At 40.2% G+C, this 24794-nt stretch overlaps 1 protein-coding gene across 4 annotated transcripts in view; it reads left to right on the top strand.

Moving 5' to 3' along the window:
• Window positions 1-24794, top strand: part of LOC125463160 (mucin-2-like) — a 110217-nt gene that overhangs the window by 58997 nt on the left and 26426 nt on the right. For 3 of the 4 annotated variants that reach the window (XM_059654649.1, XM_059654648.1, XM_048553994.2), the window contains 14 exons: window positions 2605-2851; window positions 2934-2992; window positions 3106-3206; window positions 3734-3879; window positions 3974-4112; window positions 4840-4944; window positions 5086-5277; window positions 5768-6004; window positions 8139-8295; window positions 8587-8712; window positions 11073-11211; window positions 12033-12064; window positions 21104-23329; window positions 23425-23657. In XM_059654649.1, the coding sequence (XP_059510632.1) occupies window positions 2605-2851; window positions 2934-2992; window positions 3106-3206; window positions 3734-3879; window positions 3974-4112; window positions 4840-4944; window positions 5086-5277; window positions 5768-6004; window positions 8139-8295; window positions 8587-8712; window positions 11073-11211; window positions 12033-12064; window positions 21104-23329; window positions 23425-23657 (4139 nt within the window). The remainder of the gene's footprint in view (window positions 1-2604; window positions 2852-2933; window positions 2993-3105; window positions 3207-3733; window positions 3880-3973; window positions 4113-4839; window positions 4945-5085; window positions 5278-5767; window positions 6005-8138; window positions 8296-8586; window positions 8713-11072; window positions 11212-12032; window positions 12065-21103; window positions 23330-23424; window positions 23658-24794) is intronic. The other variant, XM_059654650.1, reaches the window with a different exon arrangement.

Here is a 24794-nt window from a genome sequence, read left to right as displayed (position 1 = left end):
ATTGAGGAGGAACTTCTTCACTCAAATGGTTGTCGATCTATGGAATTCATTGCCCAGTGAAGTCATTGAGGCTTCCACATTGAATGTGTTTAAAACTAAGATAGATAATTTTTTTTGAACAGTAAAGGAATTAAGTGTTATGGTGAAAGGGTGCATAAGTGGAACTGAGGCTACAAAAAGATTAGCCATGATCTTATTGAATGGCAGAGTGGGCTTGAAGGGCCAGATGGCCTCCTCCTACTCCTGGTTCTTATGCCCTTATAAAGTGAAAACAATGAATGAGGTGATTTATATTTTCTGTACTTTGTCAATGGTGTAGAGGGCATCCCCTGTAGAAAGTTCTATGTTCAATATAAATTAAAATTAATGTTAGAAATTTCAGCTTATGCAATGCCAGAATTTAAATGAAGCCTACTTATACAGACACTTTGTCATACATCACGTAAACAGACCCTTCAGTCCGACTCGTCCATGCGGACCAGACATGTCAATCTAATCCAGTTGCATTTGCCAGCATTTGGCCCATATTCCTCTGAAACCTTCCGGATGCCATCCATATGTTGTAATTATACCAGCGTCCACCACTTCCTCTGGCAACTCGTTCCATTCATTCACCACAATCTGCATGAAAAAGTTATCCCTCAAGTCCTTTTTAAGTCTTTCGCCCTCACCTTAAACTTATGCCGTCTAGTTTTAGACTCCCCTGCCTTATAAAAAGGGTCTTGGTATTCACCTATCCATGCCCTTCATGATTTTATAAACCTTTATAAAGTCACCCCTCTGCCTCTGATGTCCCTGGGAGAAAAGCCCCAGCCTATTCAGCCTCTCCATTTAACTCAAACCGTGCAGTCCTGGCAACATCTTTGTAAACATTTACTGCATCCTCTCAAGTTTAACAACAGCTTTCATATGAGGTTGTTGACTAGCTCGGCAAGCTGGTTTGTTTCCATTCAGACGTTTTGTCACCACACTTTGTGACATCATCAATGAAGTGATGTTGTTCTACTTCACTTGGAATTTATACTGTCTGGTCCATTATGCTGAGTAGTGTTATTTCCAGTTTTGATCTGTATGGGTTTGTATATGGGGTCAAATTGTATAAGTTTGTTGATTGTATTATGGGTTGAGAGCCATGCCTCTAGGAATTCCCGTGCATGTATCTGTTTGGTTTGGGCTACTATAGTTACATTGGCCCAGTTAAACTGATGGCCTTCATTATCCATCATCAAACCTATACAGAACAAAACCGGAAGTAACATTACTCACTATAACAGACCAGATAGTATAAATTCCAAGCAGAGTAGAACAACACCACTTCATTGGAGGCCTCACTGATGATATTACCCAGCATGGTGATGAAACATCTGAACCACTAGGAATCACGGTAGCCCACAAGCCCACAGCCACTCTATGACAAACATTCACAAGGTTTACAGACCCCATTCCCACAACATTTAGAACCAACATATATCATAAAATACCATACAATGACTGCTATAAGCATTACATCAGATAGACAGGAAGGAAACTAGCCATCAGAATACAAGAACATCAGCTGGCAGCAAAATGACAAGATGAACTTTCGTTAATATCAGTTCACTCGAACAACAAAGGCCATCAATTTAACTGAAACAGCATAACCATAGTAGCTCAAGCCAAACATAGACACACACATGAATTCCGAGAGGCATGGCTCTCAACCCATAATGCAATCAATAAACATATAGAATTGGATCCCATATACGAACCCATACAGAACAGAACCGGAAATGATACTATTCACCATAATGGACTGAACAGTATAAATTCCAAGCGAATTAGAACAACACCGCTTCATTGAAGGCTCCACTGATGATGTTATCTACCATGGTGACAAAACATCTGAATGAAAACAAGCCAGATCAGTGAGCAAGTCAACAGCCCCGCCCACAACTCGAGCCGCAGATCTTTCCTAGAGCAAAATTTTCAAATTATTTAAACATATCTTTATAGTGCTATCTACACAGTGTATGATTAAGAAAATAAATATCAAAACTTGTTGATCATTCCTTCTAAATTTGATTCATAATGATTTTGTAACACTACATCCAATTGAAAAACAGACCCTTCAACTCATCAGTGGGTGAAAATACTTTAAAAAGCTCCAAAGAAACATTCCTTAAATCACACTTTAAGCAGATTATAAGCATTCTTTATTAAAAGTATGGATAAAGATTCATACTTTTAACAAAAAGCAACAACATCAAAATCCGGGTAAAACTCAGCAAGTCTAACACCACCTGTGGAGAAAAAGCAGAGCTAATGTTTCAAAAGAAGTGTCACTGGACTGAAATGTTATTAGTTCTTTCTCTGCACGGATGCTGCCAGAACTGCTGAGCTTTTCCAGTAATTACTGTTTTTGTTTCTGATCTGCAGTCCTTTGATTTTGTTTTGAACATCAAAATCCTACTGTGTATAGAGCAATTACGGTGGAGAACCCTAAATGGCATCTAATGGCTTGATATAAGCACTCATATCCTTATTCAGTCAAATGTTATAACATGCAAAATGCATTATTCTTTTTCAAAGATCTTTTATTAATGATCGCTTGTTATTTTTCTCTAGATAACTCATGCAGTTACTCTCAGGTTTTTGAGAATGACATGAGAGCGTGTAACCGTACCTGTAGATCATTATCAGAGACTGATTATACATGTAGTGTTCAGGATGTTCCGGTTTATGGTTGTGGCTGTCCCAAGGGAAAGTACATGGATGAAAGCGGAGTCTGTGTGGACAGCTCTGACTGCCCGTGTTATGCTGCAGGGCTACTTTTGGAAAAAGGGCAGAGTATTAATTTGCACGGCCGATCTTGGTAAGGTACTTCTAATAATTTTACAAAACATGTAGAAAATAAATACATATAAAATACATTTTAATTATGACTTTACACTCAGCGTTTGCCAAGATGGAAGACTTCATTGCTCCCCAGTAACTACAACCTCCCGGCCTCCAGGTAACTAACAATTACAGGCTCTCCCCTCGTACTGAATAGCACATGAATTGAACTTCTTAGCACATTGATGCATAGTCATTTTACAAGCTCTGTTTAAATGTTGTCTTCTTTAGATTGTCCGCATGGGAAAGTGATCATTAATTGTAAAAATGAAGGTGCCCCTTCCACTGAATACTCGTGTGAGAGAACGTGTCGAACTCTAAACACACCATGCGTGAGTGACCTCCATCGTTCCAAATATGACTCACTTTTGTTCCCACTTGGGGAACTGAACAATTTCGCAAAATGTGATAAAAATTAATAAATTATTTAAGGATCAAATGTGAGTTGAGGGGCAATTTTGCTCAAGTCTGGAACTCATTTCCTGAAACTGTGGTAGAACTGGAAAGTCTCATGCAAGTGCGTCATCTACAGAACTAAATAACAAGTGAATGATGCTGCATGGCCTTTTCTGCTAGTACAGATACAATAAGCTGAATGACCTTTCTGTTATGCTACCGTTGCCGTGTAAATCATACATATAATTCACTAATGATGACAAATATGGCCATTGTGTTCGGATGACCTATGAATACTAAACTCAGTGCGGAGGCTTGACGTTATAACCATTTGGGGCCAGGCATGTTATGAGGCAAAGATTTAGGTAGAAGTTAAACTCTGCATTAACTGGCACCTCAGTGAAAAACCTTAATGAAAACACTTCAAAGTAAGTAGTGATATTTTGATCTTTTCCATGATCAGAGTCCATGTGTTCCTGGCTGCTTCTGTCCACCTGGTCTTGTGGAAGACAATGATGGAAACTGCATTCGTCATGAAAACTGCCCTTGTTTATTTCATGGTGAATTTTACAGAAATGGCAGAGAAATTCAAAGAGATTGTAATAAATGGTAAGATAAAGCAAATGTTAATTCAAAGTATAATTATATACTAAAAAGTATCTGTGTCACTAAATAACATTGCACTGTGCTCATAATATTGCAGCATATGCCAGGGCGGGACATGGAACTGTACCGATAAGGAATGCCCAAAGACCTGTGAAGTTTATGGTGACGGCCACTATGTAACTTTTGATGGAAGAAGATACGTCTACGAAGGAAACTGTGAATATATTTTCGTTGAGGTGTGAATAAGCTCAAAATGTCAAAATAACACACCATTGAAACTGCCACTTGCACAAACATCAAAATCAGCCCAGCATTCACACACTAATCATGTGCACGTGGAAGTAAACTTGTACTGAAACACAAAATTGCTTTCCTGTGGCCTAGATTACGGACAGAAGCAGCACAGTGGCTCATTGGTTAGCACTTCTGCCTCCCAGCACCTGGACCTGGGTTCATTTCCAGCCTCGGGCGACTGTCTGTGTGGAGTTTGCATGTTCTCCCTCTGTCTGTGTGTGTTTCTGCTAGGTGCTCCGGTTTTCTCCCACAGTCCAAAGATGTGCAGGCTAGGTGGATTGGCCATGCTAAATTACCCATAGTGTTCACGGATGTGTATGTCCAGTGCATTATCCATGGAAATGCAGGGTTACAGGGATAGAGTAAGGAATGGGTCTGGGTGGGATACACTTTAGAGGGTTGTTCTGGACTTGTTGGACCAAATGGCCTATTTCCATATGTGGGGATTCTATAAAATTATCCATGTTATTTGGGGTCTATTTCAATGGTACTGCAACCACACATCATTTAAAAAAATCATGCAAGCCAGATAATAGAAAAGCATTAGCTATATCAGAGCTTTGTGTTTCTTGAGTATCACTGTGCTAGGAATTAATAAATGCAAACTGAATGAGTATTATCTGTTTTGTTCCATATAATCTAATCTTGAATTCATTGGTTTGTTCTCAGGACCAATGTAATCGTCGAAAAGGCACATTCCAAATACTGATTGAAAGTGTTCCCTGTTGTGAAAGGGGAATGACTTGTTCAAGAAATATCAGGATTTTATTTGAGGTGATTAATTGCCTCTAATGTTAATTTATCTCTTTCTGTTTTGGAATGAGGCTTTAAATATGTGTTCACAGTAGCTGAACTGCGAACATAAATCACCCAGACACCTTCCACAGTATTTTGTTTTCATATGTAATCTTATAGGGTAAGGAACTCATTCTAACTGATAACCATGTGGAAACAATTGAGAAGTTTACAAGTCAAACCCAGTGCCCAAATGAGTTTTATTCTCGCCACACCGTTGGGCTGTATTTGATCCTGAAATTTTCTCATGGAATCACCGTGATATGGGACAAAAGCACAAGGTTTTCAATCACATTGGATTCAAGATGGAAAGTAAGTATGGTTAAAGATCATCAGATTCACACTTGTCCCTTTTGATCACAGCAGAAAATATAATGGGGTCATTTCATCAATAAACAACAGCTTCACAAGTTTATTTTACATCTTGTCTTTTACAATAATGCATTTTATTAAAGGTCATTCCACAGTTTTGTGTAAACTTTTAAAATGCATGTTTCTGTTTGCAATTAGAGCTCTGATGAAGAGTCATCTAGACTCGAAACGTAAGCTTGCTTTCTCTCCATGGATACCACCTGACCCTCTGTGATATCCAGCATATTTTGTTTTCAGCACAAATTCTAGCATCTGCAGTAATTTATTTCTAAATTGTTACACTGGCTGTTTGTAAATCTTAAATTAAATCAGCATACTATATTGGATTTTTTAAAATATAGTGCTGTGAAGAAAGTGTGCATCTTTTTCCATGTGAATTTGATAATGCTACAAGGTTTTTGTTTCCCTATTATCTTGTCTTTTTTTACAGAACAATGTGTGTGGTCTGTGTGGGAATTTCAATGATGATGTTTCAGATGATCTGACAACAAAAGGCAACTCCTTGGTGACCAGCGCAGTGGAATTTGGAAATAGTTGGAAATCTATGACCTGCTCAGATACAGTCAATCAAACATCACCATGTGATAGAAACCCTTATTGTTTAGCATGGGCACAGAGGAAGTGTGGCATAATTAAAAATGTTGTGTTTCAAGCATGCCATGGAAAGGTAACTCTCCTGAAAGGATCCACTTCATTTCTAATGGCGATCGAACACAATGACCCCTACACTTGGCAGCTTAAGCACTGATTCAAATGCTTGCATAAAACTCCTTTAAGACTGGTTTTTTACATTGAGAAATAAACGCTTATATCTCTATAATTTTCCACAAAACAGCTATCTAATCATTTTTCTGAGGCAGAAAACAGTCACAAATTTAGACAGAGCAAGATTGTGTAAGAATTTAGAGTGCACTTTACCTTTAGTGGAAAGATTCGAGTCAATTATAATTACATGCTGAATTTAATAGAGCTAATTTAAAAGGTTGACGACCCAGATTGGTTACTAGACCTTTTTCAAGTATAAATATGTATTTACAAGTTTGATAGAATTTATTAAGTTTATCAAAATAAGCACAAAAGAAATTATGCTTAATAAAAACAATCATTTTCAGCTCATTCATTTGGGAAGCCAGTTCATGACACATATTGACGAAACACAGATCTCATTTTCTGTTATTTTAAAGAAATTGGTGTACCCCAATCTTCCTTATTGTGCATTGAAACAGGTCTTAGTAACCCTTATTAACTACCACACCCTGTGCATCATCAAAGATATCCTGACCTCTAATTGAATTATTAATGCTGGGGCAGATTGTGCCCAATTTTGGATTGTTTCGGTGGTGTATGCCCAATTCCTGATTGGTTTCTTCAAAAGCAAGGATCATCTTATTGTCATTTTCCGACTGTCTCCTGATACATTCTTTGATACATTCTTTTATGACTGCTTGTACCTCTTAGCTTACCAATGCCATAGTTCTTTAGCTAGATAAGGTGGCAATATGTGCCTGCCTATGAGAATGAAGTGTCACCTCCTACTTATTAACCATCACCCTAAATGACCCAACAAAAACATTTGAAACAGTCAAAGCAACAAAAAATTTAAATCTTAATTCAGAACCTATTTCCAAAATATATATGTACCCCATAGTCCTGGCACAGATTCCAATTTACAAAACCAAACTACTCTATAACATCAACTGGCCACAAAAAGACATGATTCACTGTCACTAGTATCCTTACATACAGGTGAGTAAGGACACCACTTTGATTGGGACAACACATCCATCCTAGGACAAGCCAAACAGAGACACGCACGCGTGTTCCGAGAAGCATGGCATTCCAACCGGAACTCCATCAACAAACACATTGATTTGGAGACAATCTACCATCCCCTGAGAAAAAGAACAGGAAATGACATCACCAATGCAGGAAATGACATCACCAACCCAAGGAAACCTAAATAGATAAATAGAAAGCGGGACATAACACCAGCGCTTCATCGGAGGCTCACTGATGATGTTACCTAGAATGGTGACGAAACATCTGAAAATGAACCTTCCAGCTCAGTGAGCAAACTCACAACCAGAACTCTATAATATAGTTGTGTTCTTGAATAAAATTCTTTTATCTCAAAACTTTCTCATGCATTTGCCTAAATTCACATTAGCCTAAACCATAAAATGGTAACAAAACCATAAACCTCTGACTTTCCTTTTGATTTGGGCCATACGATTTGTTTCCTAACAACTAGCACAATTAAATGGAATATAATTTAATTCCTTACTTAATCAAGTCAAAACTGTTCATTATTTCAAAATAGCTTAATGCTACAGAAACACGATAAACTACCCAATACTCTGTTTCTCCTTAATGATATGCATTCAGAGATAAATAGTAGCTGAAACCATAACAGAATTCATCTTCTTTTCTTCAAATAATGTCACTCAATCTTTTATGTCCATCTGAGAGTGAATAAAACGTCTCAATGTGTTCATCCAAAACTCTGTACAATGTAGTATCTCCCAGGACTGCATCACAGTTTCAGCCCTGCTTATGTACTCAGGTCACTGGAATGGATTTGAACACACAACCTCTTCACTGAGAGACCTCAGTGCCATCGAGGAACCAAAGCCAGCACCATAGAAGCATATCTCTCTTTATTGCCCAACTAGCCCAACTAGATTTTAAAATAAAAGCACAGTAGACTTTGGATTTTCTCTCCATTCCTGCAAATACAGCAATACTTGTTTTAATTCATCCTTTGTTCCTGTTTATATATTAAACTGGCATTTGTTATTCAGGTTGACCCAACTCCATTCTATGATGCCTGTGTCCAGGAGGCTTGTGCCTGTGATTTGGAAGGGAAATACCTGGGCTTCTGTACCGCTGTAGCAGTGTATGCTGAAGCTTGCAATAAAGCTGGTGTTTGTGTTGACTGGAGAACACCAGAACGATGTCGTAAGTAAAATAAAACTGTTAACTGTGCAATGATGGAACACCAGCTATCACATCTGTTATTTAATTGTACTCTCAATAATGGTGTTGAATTTAATGTTTTGTAACAGAGAATATCTGAGTGAACTCTGTGTCATAACTTATAATTGCTTGTGATTTGTTTCAACATATAAAAACACATAGTGATGACTTCCTTGCATGTTTTGATGATACATTATATAGATTATATGAATTGCAATTACATTTCAGACTGAATCAATATTACTGCTTACATATTTCCATTTTACATTGCAGCTGTGTATTGTGATTATTATAACACACCTGGTGAATGCAGCTGGCACTATCAGCCATGTGGAACATTAACAACAAAAACATGCTCAGAACATAGCATTGGAAAGAAGTACTCTGCAATTCTTGAAGGTTGTGTTTGAACTGTAGCCTATGTTTTATGTTATTGTTCAATGGCTATTCTCTATGATATTATCTAAAAGTTTAAAGCTAAGGCTAAGAACCCTTTATTCTTCATTCACATTACACAACACTATGAAAAAGGCCCCATGAGGCAGCAATCCCTGCTCCATTTCATCTCAATGGCGAAATAGCTAGTGATTTCTTTTGCTGACCGAGCTAACGTAAGTGGATTTGTGGAATTTATTCCAGTTCCCTCTCCCCATCCCCCTCTCTGATGAAGGGTCTAGGCCCGAAACGTCAGCTTTTGTGCTCCTGAGATGCTGCTTGGCCTGCTGTGTTCATCCAGCCTCACATTTTATTATCTTGGAATTCTCCAGCATCTGCAGTTCCCATTATTTCTGGATTTGTGGAATGGTAGTTTAATTGGCAAGCCCTCAGGATGTGCTCACCTTATGCAGCAGATTGTGAAATTGTGGCATGAAGACTCAGGCCAGGAGGACTGTCAGGCACATACAGAAAACTTCATGCGGGAACCGTCTCAAGGATCCAGACTTCAAATCCAAATTGAAGATCTGAAGCATCCCCATATTAAATCAGATGGCCAATCCAAAACTTTCACTGGGCACCAGAAATCGTACAGCTCTCTGGGAGTCCAAGAGCACTAAGGCTTGCATGTCCTCAACCTTGCCATCCATCTCTACTCCCACCCAACACATTTCCGCTGATATCTTTGTTTGTGGTGAGCAGAGACTCTAGCATTTAGAAAACCATCAGGAATCTCAGACTTTAATCAGAATCTGGGTATAGATTAGGGCCGGGAGTTTTGCCATTGGCTGAGGATTTCCTGTCCTTTCTCCTCTATAAACTAATGAAAGAGGTATATGTGAGTCAATTAGTTAACAATTATTAGTGTCTTTATGTTTTTGCATTTAATGCTTAATTGATCATATCTGACGGTTTTACTATTTGGCAACACATGTATTCTATATCACTGCTTTGGTGTACAAAAAACACTCGGTATTTTCAAAATCCTATTCTTTTAAAACCAGCATGTAGAGAAATCTAAACCTATTACTGATAAGAAAGGTATACAGGACATCAGCTTTGAAAGTCAATTTCCATGTGTATTTTATGCTAGGATCCTGACATTTTCTCTGCATTTATGAATGAAGGTTTATCTGAAGGAACTTTTTGCATAAATCAATAATATTTACAATCTGTTTTCCTTTCAAATTAGCAATGTTCCAGTGGTTGATTTATTTGAAAGCTAAATTTCTCATTTGATACAAAATAAAAACCGCCTTGCACATGTTCAAAGCTTTTACATTTCCAGCATTCCCCTTCGCAAAGAGCTGAGAAACAAACCAAGAATGTTCTTAAAGTCACACTTAGCATTCTAGAAAATAGCAGCTAATACTGCACATACTAATAGTAGCTTATACAATTACTGCAGTTGGTATCAACCAGATCTCCAGGTGGAATTATGCATGCAGCATGGAAATCTAACATTTTATCACTTACCCAAATGGCAGAGGTCCCTGTTTGAGCTCTCTCAAAGATAGTGAATTCTTTTCAACTGAATCACACAGGGCATGGGAAAGGTGGCCACCGAGATGGTGAGGGATGAGCAAAGTATGATTATGGCCACTGGCACACCAAAATTTCTTGTGGCAACCACCTTATTTCTTAATTTCAATAATTTGATGTCTCAGAAGGCCAAAAAACTAGGCAGGCTAGAATCCCATTAAAGGTGCTTTTCACTACAATATCAATAGCAGCCCTTCCCTGCACAATATTTTAATCACACAGCAGACTGGGTAATAAGAGAACCATTCAGCCACCATTGGTATCAACTATATTTGCTAAGAGCCCAGGGTTTGAAACCACTGTGGTGGCTGACAGAATACATAAGTTAATTTTATCTAAAGATACAATATGCTAATTCATGCTTTACAAATGTGGAAAGTTTTACTCACTTATTAATCATACACATTGGTTATCAGTAGCCCATATTTCCAAATGTCCAGTACATTATGCATAATACAGAGTATTTTTTCAAATAATGTAGAACTGAAGATTTTCTTTTCAAAAATATTTTTGGGCAAAACAGCATTTGAGAAAACATTGAAAACTTTTAATAACATATGGAACAACCAGTAGATGTAGATATAATTCAGATTTGAAAGCTGGAGACATACAGCAGCTGAGCCATCATCTGAAACAGAAAATAGTCCAGTTTAGTCACAAGGATCTATTATTTATTTAATTTTAAGTTGATATGATTAGCAGGCTTTCTTATGGTCATCTTGGATTATAAAACAGTAGTGGTGGCGCATCACACTGATCTTTTTAATTTCTGTTAAATGTAGGTTGTTATGCAAACTGTCCAGAGAATGCTCCTTACCTGGATGAAAACAAAATGAAGTGTGTGAACATGTCTGATTGCACTTGTCATTATAATGGAAAAATACTGGAACCCGGTGAACAAAGCAATGACTGCAGTAGTTGGTACAATAATTATACAGATATGTTTACAATAATAAATTGAAAGTTCTTGTTAATCTTAATACAATATTGAAAATTTAATGAAGTTGATTGTGGAGCTTGTGGAACAATGTAATGTTTAAATGATGTTGGAACTTTATAAAATAAGCAGTCAAGAAAGTAATTCAATAGATAGTCATTACCTCAATAATTTGAACCCAAATCAATTTATATCTACCCTAATGGAGTTCCTTGAAACCTTATTAAATGTAGGGGATCAAACAGAAATGTCAAGAATCTTAAACATTGTCATATTCTCATTTTAAAAATGTTGGTCAGCTCTTCTGTATCAAGATACTTTACTGATGTATACTTGCTGTTGTAACATATCCTAATGTGGCTTCTTTGGGTTTTTATGGAAGTTCAGGCCAGATTGAGATGCTGTTGTTAAACAACCTCTATTAGTACACTGTACGTGATGGTCGGGTGACAGAGCAGCACGCTGCATAGGATATTGTAGCCAATCTCTTAGCAGCATACAAATACATGATTACTAAAGTCACAGTGACATCACTGCTTACACTTTCAAAACTTATCTACACCTCTCTAAACTCTACCTTTACACTTGCTAAAGTAAATTCTGCAATGCTATTAAGCAGCAAGGTATTTTTATTATTTTGATTTGTTTATGCTTCTTTCTTTTCAGAGGGAATTTAAAAAGATAATTGTGAGTCGTTATTTAGGGTTTCAAAAGCGTTGCTCAATTGGAGTCTAGTAAAAGAAACTAAAGGAATGTTGTAATGGAGTCTGAAACTATGATTCTTAAACTGTTATTTTTATTACAGTACCTGCATGAATGGAAAAATTTCCTGTACAGGTAACTGTGTCCTTTATTAAGTCTACAGCATTTATAAGCAATAGCTCCAAAATTGTTATAAGTTATTGTTACAAATCTTAGTACAATGCCATAATGTATGAAAGTGCACACAAGGGGTTAGAAGTTCCAATGCTGTTAACATTGTCCATGTTTTAATCTAAGTTTCAAGTTCTGAATGTTATCAATATTGTGCGTGTAGCTGCTGCTGGCCCAGCAGATTTAAACATTATAATGCAGAAGGAGGCAATCTGGCCCATTGTCACTTCACTAGTTCTCCAAATGAGCACAATGACTTGGTGCCATCGTTCTGCCTTTCCCCCACACCCTTGCTGAATGTTTCTATTTGATTAAACAACCAACATTCTCTTGAATGCTTTGAAATGAACCTGCCTCCAGCAGACTTCAGACAGCACATCTTTGGACCCAAACCACTCATCTGGAAAAGCTTACTTCCCATTGCTCTTGCTTCTGCTGAAAGCCACTTTAAATCTGTGCCCTTATTATTCTTGATCATTTTATAAGCAGGAATCATTTCTTAATAACAAAAACAAAAAGAGAAAATAATGGAAAAACGCAGTAGGTCTGGCAACTTCTGTAGAGAAAAATCAGAGTTAAAGTTTTAATGCCAGTGACCCTTCAGTGCTGCTTGTAAATCTCTTCTACACTCCCTCCACTGCATTTCACATTCTTCTGCAAGTGTGGTAGCCAGAACTGTACACTGTACTTCAGCTGAAGTTGAATAAGCATTTTATACAAGTTCAGCACTACCTCCTTGTACTTGCTACTGTTATTAACATTGCAAATATTGTATTAACTTTATTAACAGCTTTCTACAGCTGTCCTGCCACCTTTAATGATTTGTACATGTGTACCCAGGTCCTTATACATCAATGCCTCCTTTTGATTTGTACCCCTTATATTATACTTTATAATCTAGCACTCAGATAAGTTTTTATCTACATTGCCACTATCCTTGTATTCTATGACCCATAACTTTGCTCACACATCTGTTGTGTAGCACAGTGCCAAACACCTTCTGGAAGTCAACGTACATCACATCGACCACATTATCCTCATTGACTCTTGCTATTACCCTTTCAGAAAAGCTCCAGTTCATTTGGTTAATCATTACATTCCTTTTAAAAATCTACTTATCAAGGAATACACTTGTATTGGGAACAGATCAGAGAAGGCCCCCTAGGCTGGTTTCTGGGGATGAAGAGGTTGTCCTATAAAGAAAGGTCGGCATCACTTGCATTGGAATTAAAAAGAACGAAAGGCAATCTTTATGAAGTATTCAAGATTCTGAGTGGATTTGCCAGGATAAATGCTGGAAGGATGTTTCCTCTCTTGGAGGAATCTGGAACTAGGCAGGACAGTTTTTAAAAAGTTGTCAACCATTTTAGAAAGAGATGAGGAAGAATTTATTGACTCAGAGAAACAGTAGTCTTTGGAATTGTCTTTCACAGAGAATGGTGAAGGCTGGGCCATTAATTATATTCAAGGCTGAGTTATATTTTTGATTGACACAGAGTTAATGATTATGGGAGACACACTAGATCAGCCATGATCTAATTAAAAAGCAGCGTAGGCTTAATAAACCAAATGTCCTGCTGCTGCTGCTCAGACGTTGTATGATCAGAAGTTGGAAACTCTGCAATGTGTTACTCATCTACCAATTCCCAAAATCTGTCCACCATCTATAAGTCACAAGTCTGGCATGTGATGGACACTCTCTACTTGGCTAATGAGTACAACAATGAAGTGGCATAACACAATCCAGGACAAAGTCTGGACAGCAAATCCAGCACCTTAACCTTTCACTCTGGCCATCACAGATGCACAGTGGCAGCAGTGTGTACTGTACATAGGACTACAATGAGCCGCTAAGGCTGGACTAACAGCACTTTCTAAACCCGCAAGTGGACAAAAGACTACTATTTGAAAATTCTGAACCCCACACTATCCTGACTTGAAATTATATCACTATTCCTTCTCTGCAACTGAGTCAAAACCCTGGAAATCTCATCCCAACAGCATTATGGGTATAGTACCCTACAGCACTTACCACCAAATAAAAATACAAAAGAACTGCGAAACTAAAACAAAGTTGCTGGAACATCTCAGCAGGTCTTGCAGCATCTGTGAAGGAGAAAACAGAGTTAACATTTCGGGTCCTGCGACCTTTCTTTAGTGATGAGGGTAGCTAGGAAAATGTTGGTTTTTATGCAGAAGATAGAGTGGGGGAGGGCAGTAAAGAGTAAACAATAGGTGTGGATAGAGGCCAAAGAGACAGAAAGACAGTTGGGCAGACAAAGATACAGCTAACAATCAGATTGGGGGATGAATAGCTACTAATGGGAAATGTTAGTGGCTAACAATAAATATTGTGTAATAGCAGACCATATCATATCAAGAACTGGTGGGTGGAGGTTGGGGCAAGGAAATGGGAGAAGCTCAAGCCCGAAAGATGTTGAACTCAATGTTGAGCCCAGGTGGCTGTAGAGTGTCCAAGTGTAAAATGAGGTGCTGTCCGTCCAACTTGTGCTGAGCTTCGGTGGAGAATTGCAGCAAGCCTAAGACTGATGTGTTGGCCATGGAATAAAGTGATATGTTGAAATGGCAGGCAACTGGAAACTCAGATAACAAGGTGAAGAGCTGGATGAACAGAGCAGGCCAAGCAGGTGGGAGGAAGGACAGTTTTGGGATGCAGTAGGGGGAGGGGAGATTTTGAAGCTTGTGAAGTACATCTCAGATGTCCTCGTTTTTCAAAGACCGCTACATCCCCCCCCCCTCAGTGGTCGAGAACACCTTCAACCATGTCTCCTGCATTTCCCGCAACTCATCCCTCACACCCCCAGCCCACCAACCTCTGGATCCAGCGCATCATCCTCTGACACTTCTGCCATCTACAATACGATCCCACCTTTCCTTGCACTTCACACAATCTACTCTACTGCATTCACTGTTCATAATGCGGTCTCCTCTACACTGGGGAACAAAGGGTTCCCCAGTGTAGAGGAGTAGGTGGGAGGAAGGACAGGGTAGGTGGGAGGAAGGACAGTTTTGGGATGCAGTAGGGGGAGGGGAGATTTTGAAGCTTGTGAAGTACATCTCAGATGTCCTCGTTTTTCAAAGACCGCTACATCCCCCCCCCCTCAGTGGTCGAGAACACCTTCAACCATGTCTCCTGCATTTCCCGCAACTCATCCCTCACACCCCCAGCCCACCAACCTCTGGATCCAGCGCATCATCCTCTGACACTTCTGCCATCTACAATACGATCCCACCACCAAAGACATTTTTCCCTCCCCACCCTTATCTGCTTTCCAGAGGGACCAATCTCTCCGGGACTCCCTTGTCCACTCCATACTCCCTTTCAGCCCCACCTCACCCGGCACTTTTCTCTGCAACCACAGAAAGTGCTACACCTGCCCCTACACGTCCTCTCTCATCCCCATCCCAGGCCCCAAGAAGTCTTTCCACATCAAGCAGATGTTCACCTGCACATCTGCCAATGTGGTATACTGCATCCGCTGTTCCCGTTGTGGCCTCCTCTACATCAGGGAAACCAAGCAGAGGCTTGGGGACCGCTTTGCAGGACGCCTATTCTTGGTTCGCACCAAGCAACTGTACCTCCCAGTCGCAAATCAAACCAACTTCCCCTCCCATTCTGCAAACGACATGTCCATCCTGGGCCTCCTGCAGTGCCACAACGATGCCACAGAAGGTTGCAGGAACTGCAACTCATATTCTGCTTGGGAACCCTGCAGCCCAATGGTATCAATGTGGACTTCACCAGCTTCAAAGTCTCCCCTTCCCCCACCGCATCCCAAAACTAGCCCAGCTCGTCCCCGCCTCCCTAACCTATCCTTCCTCCCACTTTTCCCCTCTTCCCACCTCAAGCCCCAACCCCATCTCCTACCTATTAACCTCATCCTGCCCCCTTGACCTGTCCGTCCTCCCTGGACTGACCTATTTCCTCCCTAACTCCACACCTATACTCACCTTTACTGGCTCCATCCCTGCCTCTTTGACCTGTCTGTCTCCTCTCCACCTATCTTCTCCTTTATCCATCTTCTATCTGCCTCCCCCTCTTTCCCTATTTATTTCAGAAGGCCCTTCCCCTCCCCCATTTCTGAAGAAGGGTGTAAGCCTGAAATGTCAGCCTTCCTGCTCCTCTGATGCTGCTTGGCCTACTGTGTTCATCCAGCTCTACACCTTGTTGTCTCAGATTCTCCAGCATCTGCAGTTCGTACTATAACTGGAAACGCAGGATCTTTTTTGCAGACTGGACGTGGGTGTTCTGTGAAACGATCCCCCAGGCAACACTTTGTTCCCCAGTGTAGAGGAGACCGCATTATGAACAGTGAATGCAGTAGAGTAGATTGTGTGAAGTGCAAGGAAAGCAGTGCTTCACAGTATTCCTGGTGGCCCCTACTACCAGATGGACTGGAGCAATGCAAGAACGTGGCTAATCACGAACCACTCAAGAATAATTAGGACTGAGGGACAAATGCTAGCCTGGCTATCAGTCTCAAATCTCCTGAATGAACAAAGAGGAATAATTGTGTGTTAGTTGGGGAGGTGGACTTGCTAGGAAATGGTGTTATTGGACCTAGTTAGCGAAATAACTGTTGGCCTGCCTATTCACAATAAAAAAAAACTGATGCAGCTTTCCTACCCCTGAAATGGCATTCTGCCAATTAGTGTTATAAAGCAGAAGTCGACCCCCCTCCCTCTCTGATAACTAAAACCAAAACACCCAGAGAGCCGTGCCTCACCCTATAATCTGTTAAAAGAGCCCCCAGTCTGTTGTAGAGGAGTGGTTAAATAAAATAAACCCCTGACTCTCACTTTAGAATCAACAAGTGACAATTTATTTATCAAACTCTTAACAGTGAACAAATTAACTCAACTACTAACAAACTGAATAAACCCCTTCTAACTACTGAGTATTCCTGAATAAAATAAGATTACAATGGTATGCTGTACCAATACATACAAGTACCACCAATAATAAATAATATTTTAAAAATTAGAATTTAGCCTCTCAAAATTACAGCAAGGTTACATCTTCCACAATGTTCTGTATATGCTCTAATGAATTTTTCTTTCAAGAACATTAAGTAATTGTGCTGTAGGAACCTGGAATTTAGACAGGGCTTACTGCAAGGCTTAGAGAATTCTGTGAGAGCCAGTGATTCTTTCTTTTAGAACTGAGAGGTGCTGTCTCGGCAGATAACAGTTGGCTCTCCCTTGATTTTCCAAATGTCATCATCTTTTATACCCTTGATGACATAATCAATGTCTTACAACAGGATTGGTCCTATGTTGTCAAAGCCATCAGATATAAATTTAAGTGTTTTTTAGTATCTAAGGGCCTGGTTTAAGTTACTCAGCTAAACTCAAAAACGTGTTGTCTTAGTCAGAATGCTGCTTTGCCAGCTAACAGTATAACCTTTAGATACAAATGTTTCAAGTCAGGTACCCTATGCACCTGTAAACCCACAGACATCCTTTTTGAACCTCTCGGCATAGACAAAGCACATCATCTTATAAAGGGACCACACACAACTTTCCCCACGGCATGTTACAAACATCAACATTTTACAAATACCAACATTTTACACATACCAAATTCTAATGTCCTGCCTGCCATAAGTACTATACCCAACTTTGCAACAATTAGGGCAAAGCTTCTCATGTTTGGAGATAAAGACTCTGTCCAGGATCAACAAAGGAGTAGTCCATTTTTATGGACAAAGCTAAGATTGTGATGGCCTGACACTCAAGATGTATAGGTAGCGAAGAGAGTGTGGTGGATCGAATCTTGAGTTATAAAATTGCTTCAATTCAGTTTTTAGAGAGAATGAGGGATAGGTATGGACCGATATGGCAAGTTATATGAACCGTGAATTGACCAGTGATGTTATGACCTTGGTCAAAGAGGGAAAGGAAGTATATGTAAGTTTTAGGAGGATGGGAACTGACGAAGCCCTTGAAGTATGTAAGGAAAGTAGAAAAGAAACTAAACAACGAATTAGAAGGGCTAAAAGGGTTCATGAAGACAGGAATAGGGAGAATCCTAAGGCTTTTATACATAGATAAAAAGCAAGAGGGTCGCCAGGGAAATGGTTGGCCCACTCAAGGACAAAGGAGGGAATATGTGGAGCCAAAAGAGGTAGGTGAGGTCCTAAACAAATACTTTGTGATAGTATTCACCAAAGAGAAAGAATTAGTGGAGGTTGATGTCAGGGATGGGAGTGCTGAATTTCACAGCCATGTTGCTATTAAAAAGGAGGAAGTGCTGTGCATCTTACAATTTAAGGTAGATAAGTTTCTGGCTCCTGATGGGATCTATGCCAGAATGTTGAGGGAGGCAATAGCACAAATTTCTGGAGCATTGACAGACATCTTTGTACCCTCTTTGGCCACAGTTGAGCTTCTAGAGGACTGAAGAATAGCCAATGTTGTCCCATGGTTAAAGAATGCTCGCAGAGATAATCTTAGAAATTACAGGCCTGTGAGTCTCACATCAGTGGTAGGGAAATAATTGGAAAAGATTCCCAGGGACAAGATCTATATACATTTGGAAGCAAATAGCAATAGCATGGTTTTGATCACGTTTTTTGAGGTTGGTGGCAAAGATGATTAATGATGGAAAAATGGTTGATGTTGCCTACATGGACTTCAGTAAAGCCCTTGACAACGTCCCTCATGGCAGATCGGTACAAAAGGTAAAGTCACATGGTATTAGGGGTGAGCTGGCAAGATGGATCCAGGACTGGCTCAGTCACGGGACACAGAGGTTAGTGGTGGAAGGGTGCTTTTCGGAAACGGAGGGTTGTGTCTAGTAGGGTTCCACAGGGATTAGTGCTGGCACCTCTGCTGTTAATGCTCAGCATAAATGTTTTGGAGGTCTAATTAGTAAATTTGTGGACAATATGAAGATTAATAGAGTTGTGGACAGTGAGGAGGGTTGTCAGAAGATACAGCAGAATATAGATCAGTTGGAGACATGAGCTGAAAAATGGCAGATGAGTTTAATCTGGACAAATGTGAGGTAATGCATTTTGGAAGGTACAGGTGGAAATTATAAATTGAATGGCAGGACCCTTAAGAATATTGATATGCGGAGGGATCTCGGTATTCAGGTCCATGGATCACTGAAGGTGACAGTGCTGGTAGACAAGGTATTTAAGAAGACCCCTATGGCATGCTTGCCTTCATTGGAAGGGGCATTCCATACGTGGATAGGCAAATTATGCTGCAGTTTTAAAGAACTTTAGTTAGAACACACTTGGAGTATAGTTCTGGTCACCACATTACCAGCAGGATATGGATGCATTGCAGAGGGTACAGTACTGGTTTACCAGGATGTTGCCTGATATGAGGGATTTTAGCTATGAATAAAGAATATTCAGAGTTTGTTTTCACTGGATGCAGGAGGTTGAGGAACAACATGATAGAAGCTTATGAATTTGTGAATGGCATGTGGTTTGGGCCAGGCCAGACCCTCTCAAAATATTTAAAGAAGGTAACCTCGACCTTAACTTTTTCTTATTTTGAAGGTAGACGTGAAATGGGTGTTCCTGGTCTGATGCAACTGGTTAAATTCTTGGCTTTAAACAAAACAGAATTTATTTAAACCCTACAGTAAAGCACAAACAAAAGAAAACAGAATTTAGAATAACAGCCATTGAAAAACTTAACCGACCCAATACAGCAACTTAACTAATTAACACTTCAAACATGGTAACATCCCATAAACACAGCCCTTGGCAAAAAGGTAAATTCAGATTCTTACAGGCAGGAGAGTACAACATCCAGAGAGATTTCAGTGAAAGTCAATCAGGAATCATTGACTGAAGCTTGCAACCTTTCTGGTACTCAAAACATCTTGTCATAGCTATAGCTCAAAAAACGTTAAAAACCCTGTACTGAGGGAACTAGCCACTCCTCCTCCAATGTTAAACTGTTTTAGCGTTCTAGCTCCTGAGACTCTTCTGCACCTGTGTCTTTACAACTGCTCTCTCAAAAAAAAGGACAAAATGACCTTTTTAAAGCGACAGCATCATCACTCATGGATAGAGTGGAAAGTATGAGGCTTTTTCCCAGAGTGGAAGGATCAAGTACTAGGGGACACAGTTTTAATGTACAGGGAAGGGTACATTTAAAAAAAATGTGCAAGACAAGTTTTTCCCACAAAGAGCGGTGAGTGCCTGGAACATGCTGCCAGAGGAAGTGGTAGAAGCAGACACAATAACAGCATTCAGGATATACCTGGACAAATACGTGAATAGGAAGGAATAGAGAGATGTAGATCCTGTAAGCAAAGACAGTTTTAGTACAGAAGGATAAAATGTGTCAGCACAGGCTTGGAGGGTCAAATGACCTGTTCCTGTGCTGTTATTTGTTATTTGTTCACGCTTATTGGAGAGACCCAATGGTAATGTCTTTGGGTTGTTGTAGGTGCTAATGCTTTGGGCACCCAGAATTAAATACCAGCTCATGGAATTTAAATTATTAATATATCTGGAATTTAAAGCTTGCCTCACTCAAGGTGAAGCTATTGCTGATTGTTCAAAAAGCCCATCCAGTTCACTAATGTACTTTAAGGAAGGAAATCTGCCATCCTTACTGGGTCTGGCCTACACGTTTCTCCAGATTTCCAGCAATTTGTTGGTTGACTGTTAACTGTCCTCTGTATTGGCGTAGCAAACCATTCAATTCAAGGGACACTGGCAACGAATTCTGGCCTTGTTATCATTGCCTGCATCCAAAGAAAGAAATCATAAACAGAAGACAATGCAGTCACTCATAAAGCTCTTTTTGATGACAATGTTGCCCAGCAGAGTGACAAAATAAATGCAACCAAACACATTGGCTCAGCAAGCAAGTCCACAACCTCATAACCTATTGTTCAATTACGTGATAAATTGGAAATGTCAAACACACAGCAAAGACTGGAAACACATCCTGTAAAAATTGGTTTGTTTCTGATTTTGCTGTTTTCTTTCGTTTTTTATCTTGCAGAAATCTGTGAAGGCGAATGGTCTCTGTGGTTCAACGAAAACACACCAACTCTGCAAAACAGAGCAGACACTGAGTTATTAAATCAAATGTCCAGTCCTCCATGTCCATTCTCTCCCCATCAAATTACAGCCATTCAGTGTGAGGCTCTCAAATTTCCCCAGCGCCCGATAAGTGAGATGAAAGATTATGTGACATGCGAGAAAGAAACAGGACTCATTTGTACCTATAATAATCAGACATCCGAAAATAGTTTAATGTGTTTGGACTACAGAATAAGAGTTTGCTGTCAGCATCCCACACCAAGTACAAGACCTAATCCACACACATTAGCAAACACCACAACTGCCACAGTTCCATCCACACCCACATCCACATCTATCACAGTTCCATCCACACCCACATCCACATCTACCGCTGTTCCATCAACACCAACATCCACATCTACTACAGTTCCATCAACACCCACATCCACATCCACCGCTGTTCCATCAACACCCACATCCACATCTACCACTGTCCCATCCACACCCACATCTACCGCTGTTCCATCAACACCCACATCCACATCTACTACAGTTCCATCAACACCCACATCCACATCTACCGCTGTTCCATCAACACCCACATCCACATCCACCGCTGTTCCATCAACACCCACATCCACATCCACCGCTGTTCCATCAACACCCACATCCACATCTACCGCTGTTCCATCCACACCCACATCCACATCTACCGCTGTTCCATCAACACCCACATCCACATCTACCGCTGTTCCATCAACACCCACATCCACATCTACTACAGTTCCATCAACGCCCACATCCACCTCTACCGCTGTTCCATCAACACCCACATCCACATCTACTACAGTTCCATCAACGCCCACATCCACCTCTACCGCTGTTCCATCAACACCCACATCCACATCTACCGCTGTTCCATCAACACCCACATCCACATCTACTACAGTTCCATCAACACCCACATCCACATCTACCGCTGTTCCATCAACACCCACATCCACATCTACCGCTGTCCCATCAACACCCACAACCACATCTACCGCTGTCCCATCCACACCCACATCCACATCTACCGCTGTTCCATCAACACCCACATCCACATCTACCGCTGTTCCATCAACACCCACATCCACATCTACTACAGTTCCATCAACGCCCACATCCACCTCTACCGCTGTTCCATCAACACCCACATCCACATCTACCGCTGTTCCATCAACACCCACATCCACATCTACTACAGTTCCATCAACACCCACATCCACATCTACCGCTGTTCCATCAACACCCACATCCACATCTACCGCTGTCCCATCAACACCCACATCCACATCTACCGCTGTCCCATCCACACCCACATCCACATCTACCGCTGTTCCATCAACACCCACATCCACATCTACTACAGTTCCATCAACACCCACATCCACATCTACCACTGTTCCATCAACACCCACATCCACATCTACCGCTGTTCCATCAACACCCACATCCACATCTACCGCTGTTCCATCAACACCCAGATCCACATCTACCGCTGTTCCATCAACACCCACATCCACATCTACCGCTGTTCCAACAACACCCACATCCACATCTACCGCTGTTCCATCCACACCCACATCCACATCTACCGCTGTTCCATCAACACCCACATCCACATCTACTACAGTTCCATCAACACCCACATCCACATCCACATCTACCGCTGTTCCATCCACACCCACATCCACATCTACCGCTGTTCCATCCACACCCACATTCACATCTACCGCTGTTCCATCAACACCCACATCCATATCCACCGCTGTTCCATCAACACCCACATCCACATCCACCGCTGTTCCATCAACACCCACATCCACATCTTCCGCTGTTCCATCAACACCCACATCCACATCTACCGCTGTTCCATCCACACCCACATCCACATCTACCGCTGTTCCATCAACACCCACATCCACATCTACCGCTGTTCCATCAACACCCACATCCACCACAATTCCAACAACACCCACATCCACATCTACCGCAGTTCCATCAATAACATCCACAGTGACAAACATGACAAAATTGACCAGAACTACTCTCTCAGAAACAACAATTCACACAACACAATGTTTACCAGATCAGAAGCCCACGTGTCCAAAATCTGCAATGTTTCTTGATGAAAATGGATGTGAGAAATGGTATTGTTATTGTAAGTATCATCTCTTGTTTGAATTTATATTTATTTTAAACATTTTTTAAATGATTAATGAGTCTCCTTTTAACCCAGACCCTATCTTCTTTCAGGCCAATGTCAAGTCTGGGGAGACCCCCACTATCTCACTTTTGGTGGTACACAGTATGATTTCTTCGATAATTGCACATATACGCTTGTTGAAGAACGAGTTCCCAAATACAATTTCTCAGTTCTGGTCGATAATTATTATTGTTTTGAGGGCCTGCCCATGTCTTGCGTGAGAGGGATAGTCATGTTTTACAATGAAAGTGTTGTAACTGTTACAACTGGGAGTCAGCATCTGGTAAGTACATTGCAATCAAAAGCAAATCTTGATTGTTTATTCCTCTAAGATCATTAACTGTGTGAGAAATGACGTTTTGAAAGGATTAAAATTGGACCCTTTAATAGAAAATATTATTCATAGGATATTAAAGAGAATTAAGTGTGAAACCAGTAAAAAGTTTTAGCATCAGAGAGTTGTTGCAGTTTGAGTGAATCAGAGAATGGTTGGCCTCTTACCTCTATAACAGCTCTTTTAAATGACAATGCAGTAAGTTCCACTTGCTTGTCTTTTTCCCAAAGCAATGCTTTTTTTCTCTCCAGACAATTATCCACCTCCCCTTTGAATGCCACATTTGCATCACTCTCCATCACATCTTAACGCATTGAAATCCAAATCCTAACTATTTGTTTCATGTGATTATTACTCTTGTCGTATTGATTCTTTTGCCTTAATCTTCTTAATTTGGTATCCTCTGTTTTTTAACCCTATCACAAATGGAAATGGTCTCGCTCTAAATGCCCAACTGGATTGGTCATGATTTTAAACACTCTATAAATCTTGTCAAAATAAATACAAAAACAAAATACTAAATGTGCTGTAAACCTGGTACAAAATCAGCAAATGCTAGAAATACTCAATAGTCAGGTAGCAAATGCGGAGAGAAACAGTTAATATTTCAGATCATTCACCATTCAGCAGAGATAAGGGAGGTGAAGGTAATTTCTCTCTTCTTTTGACTTCTTTTCACTATGGAGAACAGCCAGTCTATGCACAAAACTAAAGTAGCACATCCCTAGAATTAATCTGCTAAAACATTTCTGCATTCTCCCTAAATACTTCACATCCTTCTGGTACAAAATATGGTGCAAAAAATTGGAGACAATTATCAAAGTGAGGCCACTGCACAGTTTTATGAAGATTAATCATTATTTCATTGGTTCTGCATTCTCCATTTGCGAAACCCTAGATCTCAAATGCCCCTTCAGACACATTCCCATTCATATTGTCACCTTCAGCAATTTGTGCATATATTTTCCTAATGTCTGCTTGAGCACCTGCTGTAGAATTAGAAAGATATAAAATAGGAGCAGGAGCAGCTTTCTTGTTAAGGACAAATGCAAAATATTGTTTTAGTTCTTTGATTATTTCCTATGC

This window comes from Stegostoma tigrinum, chromosome 25, assembly GCF_030684315.1.
Source record: "Stegostoma tigrinum isolate sSteTig4 chromosome 25, sSteTig4.hap1, whole genome shotgun sequence".
Taxonomy (NCBI): Eukaryota; Metazoa; Chordata; class Chondrichthyes; order Orectolobiformes; family Stegostomatidae; genus Stegostoma; species Stegostoma tigrinum.
This window is presented reverse-complemented; position numbering and strand designations above follow the sequence as displayed.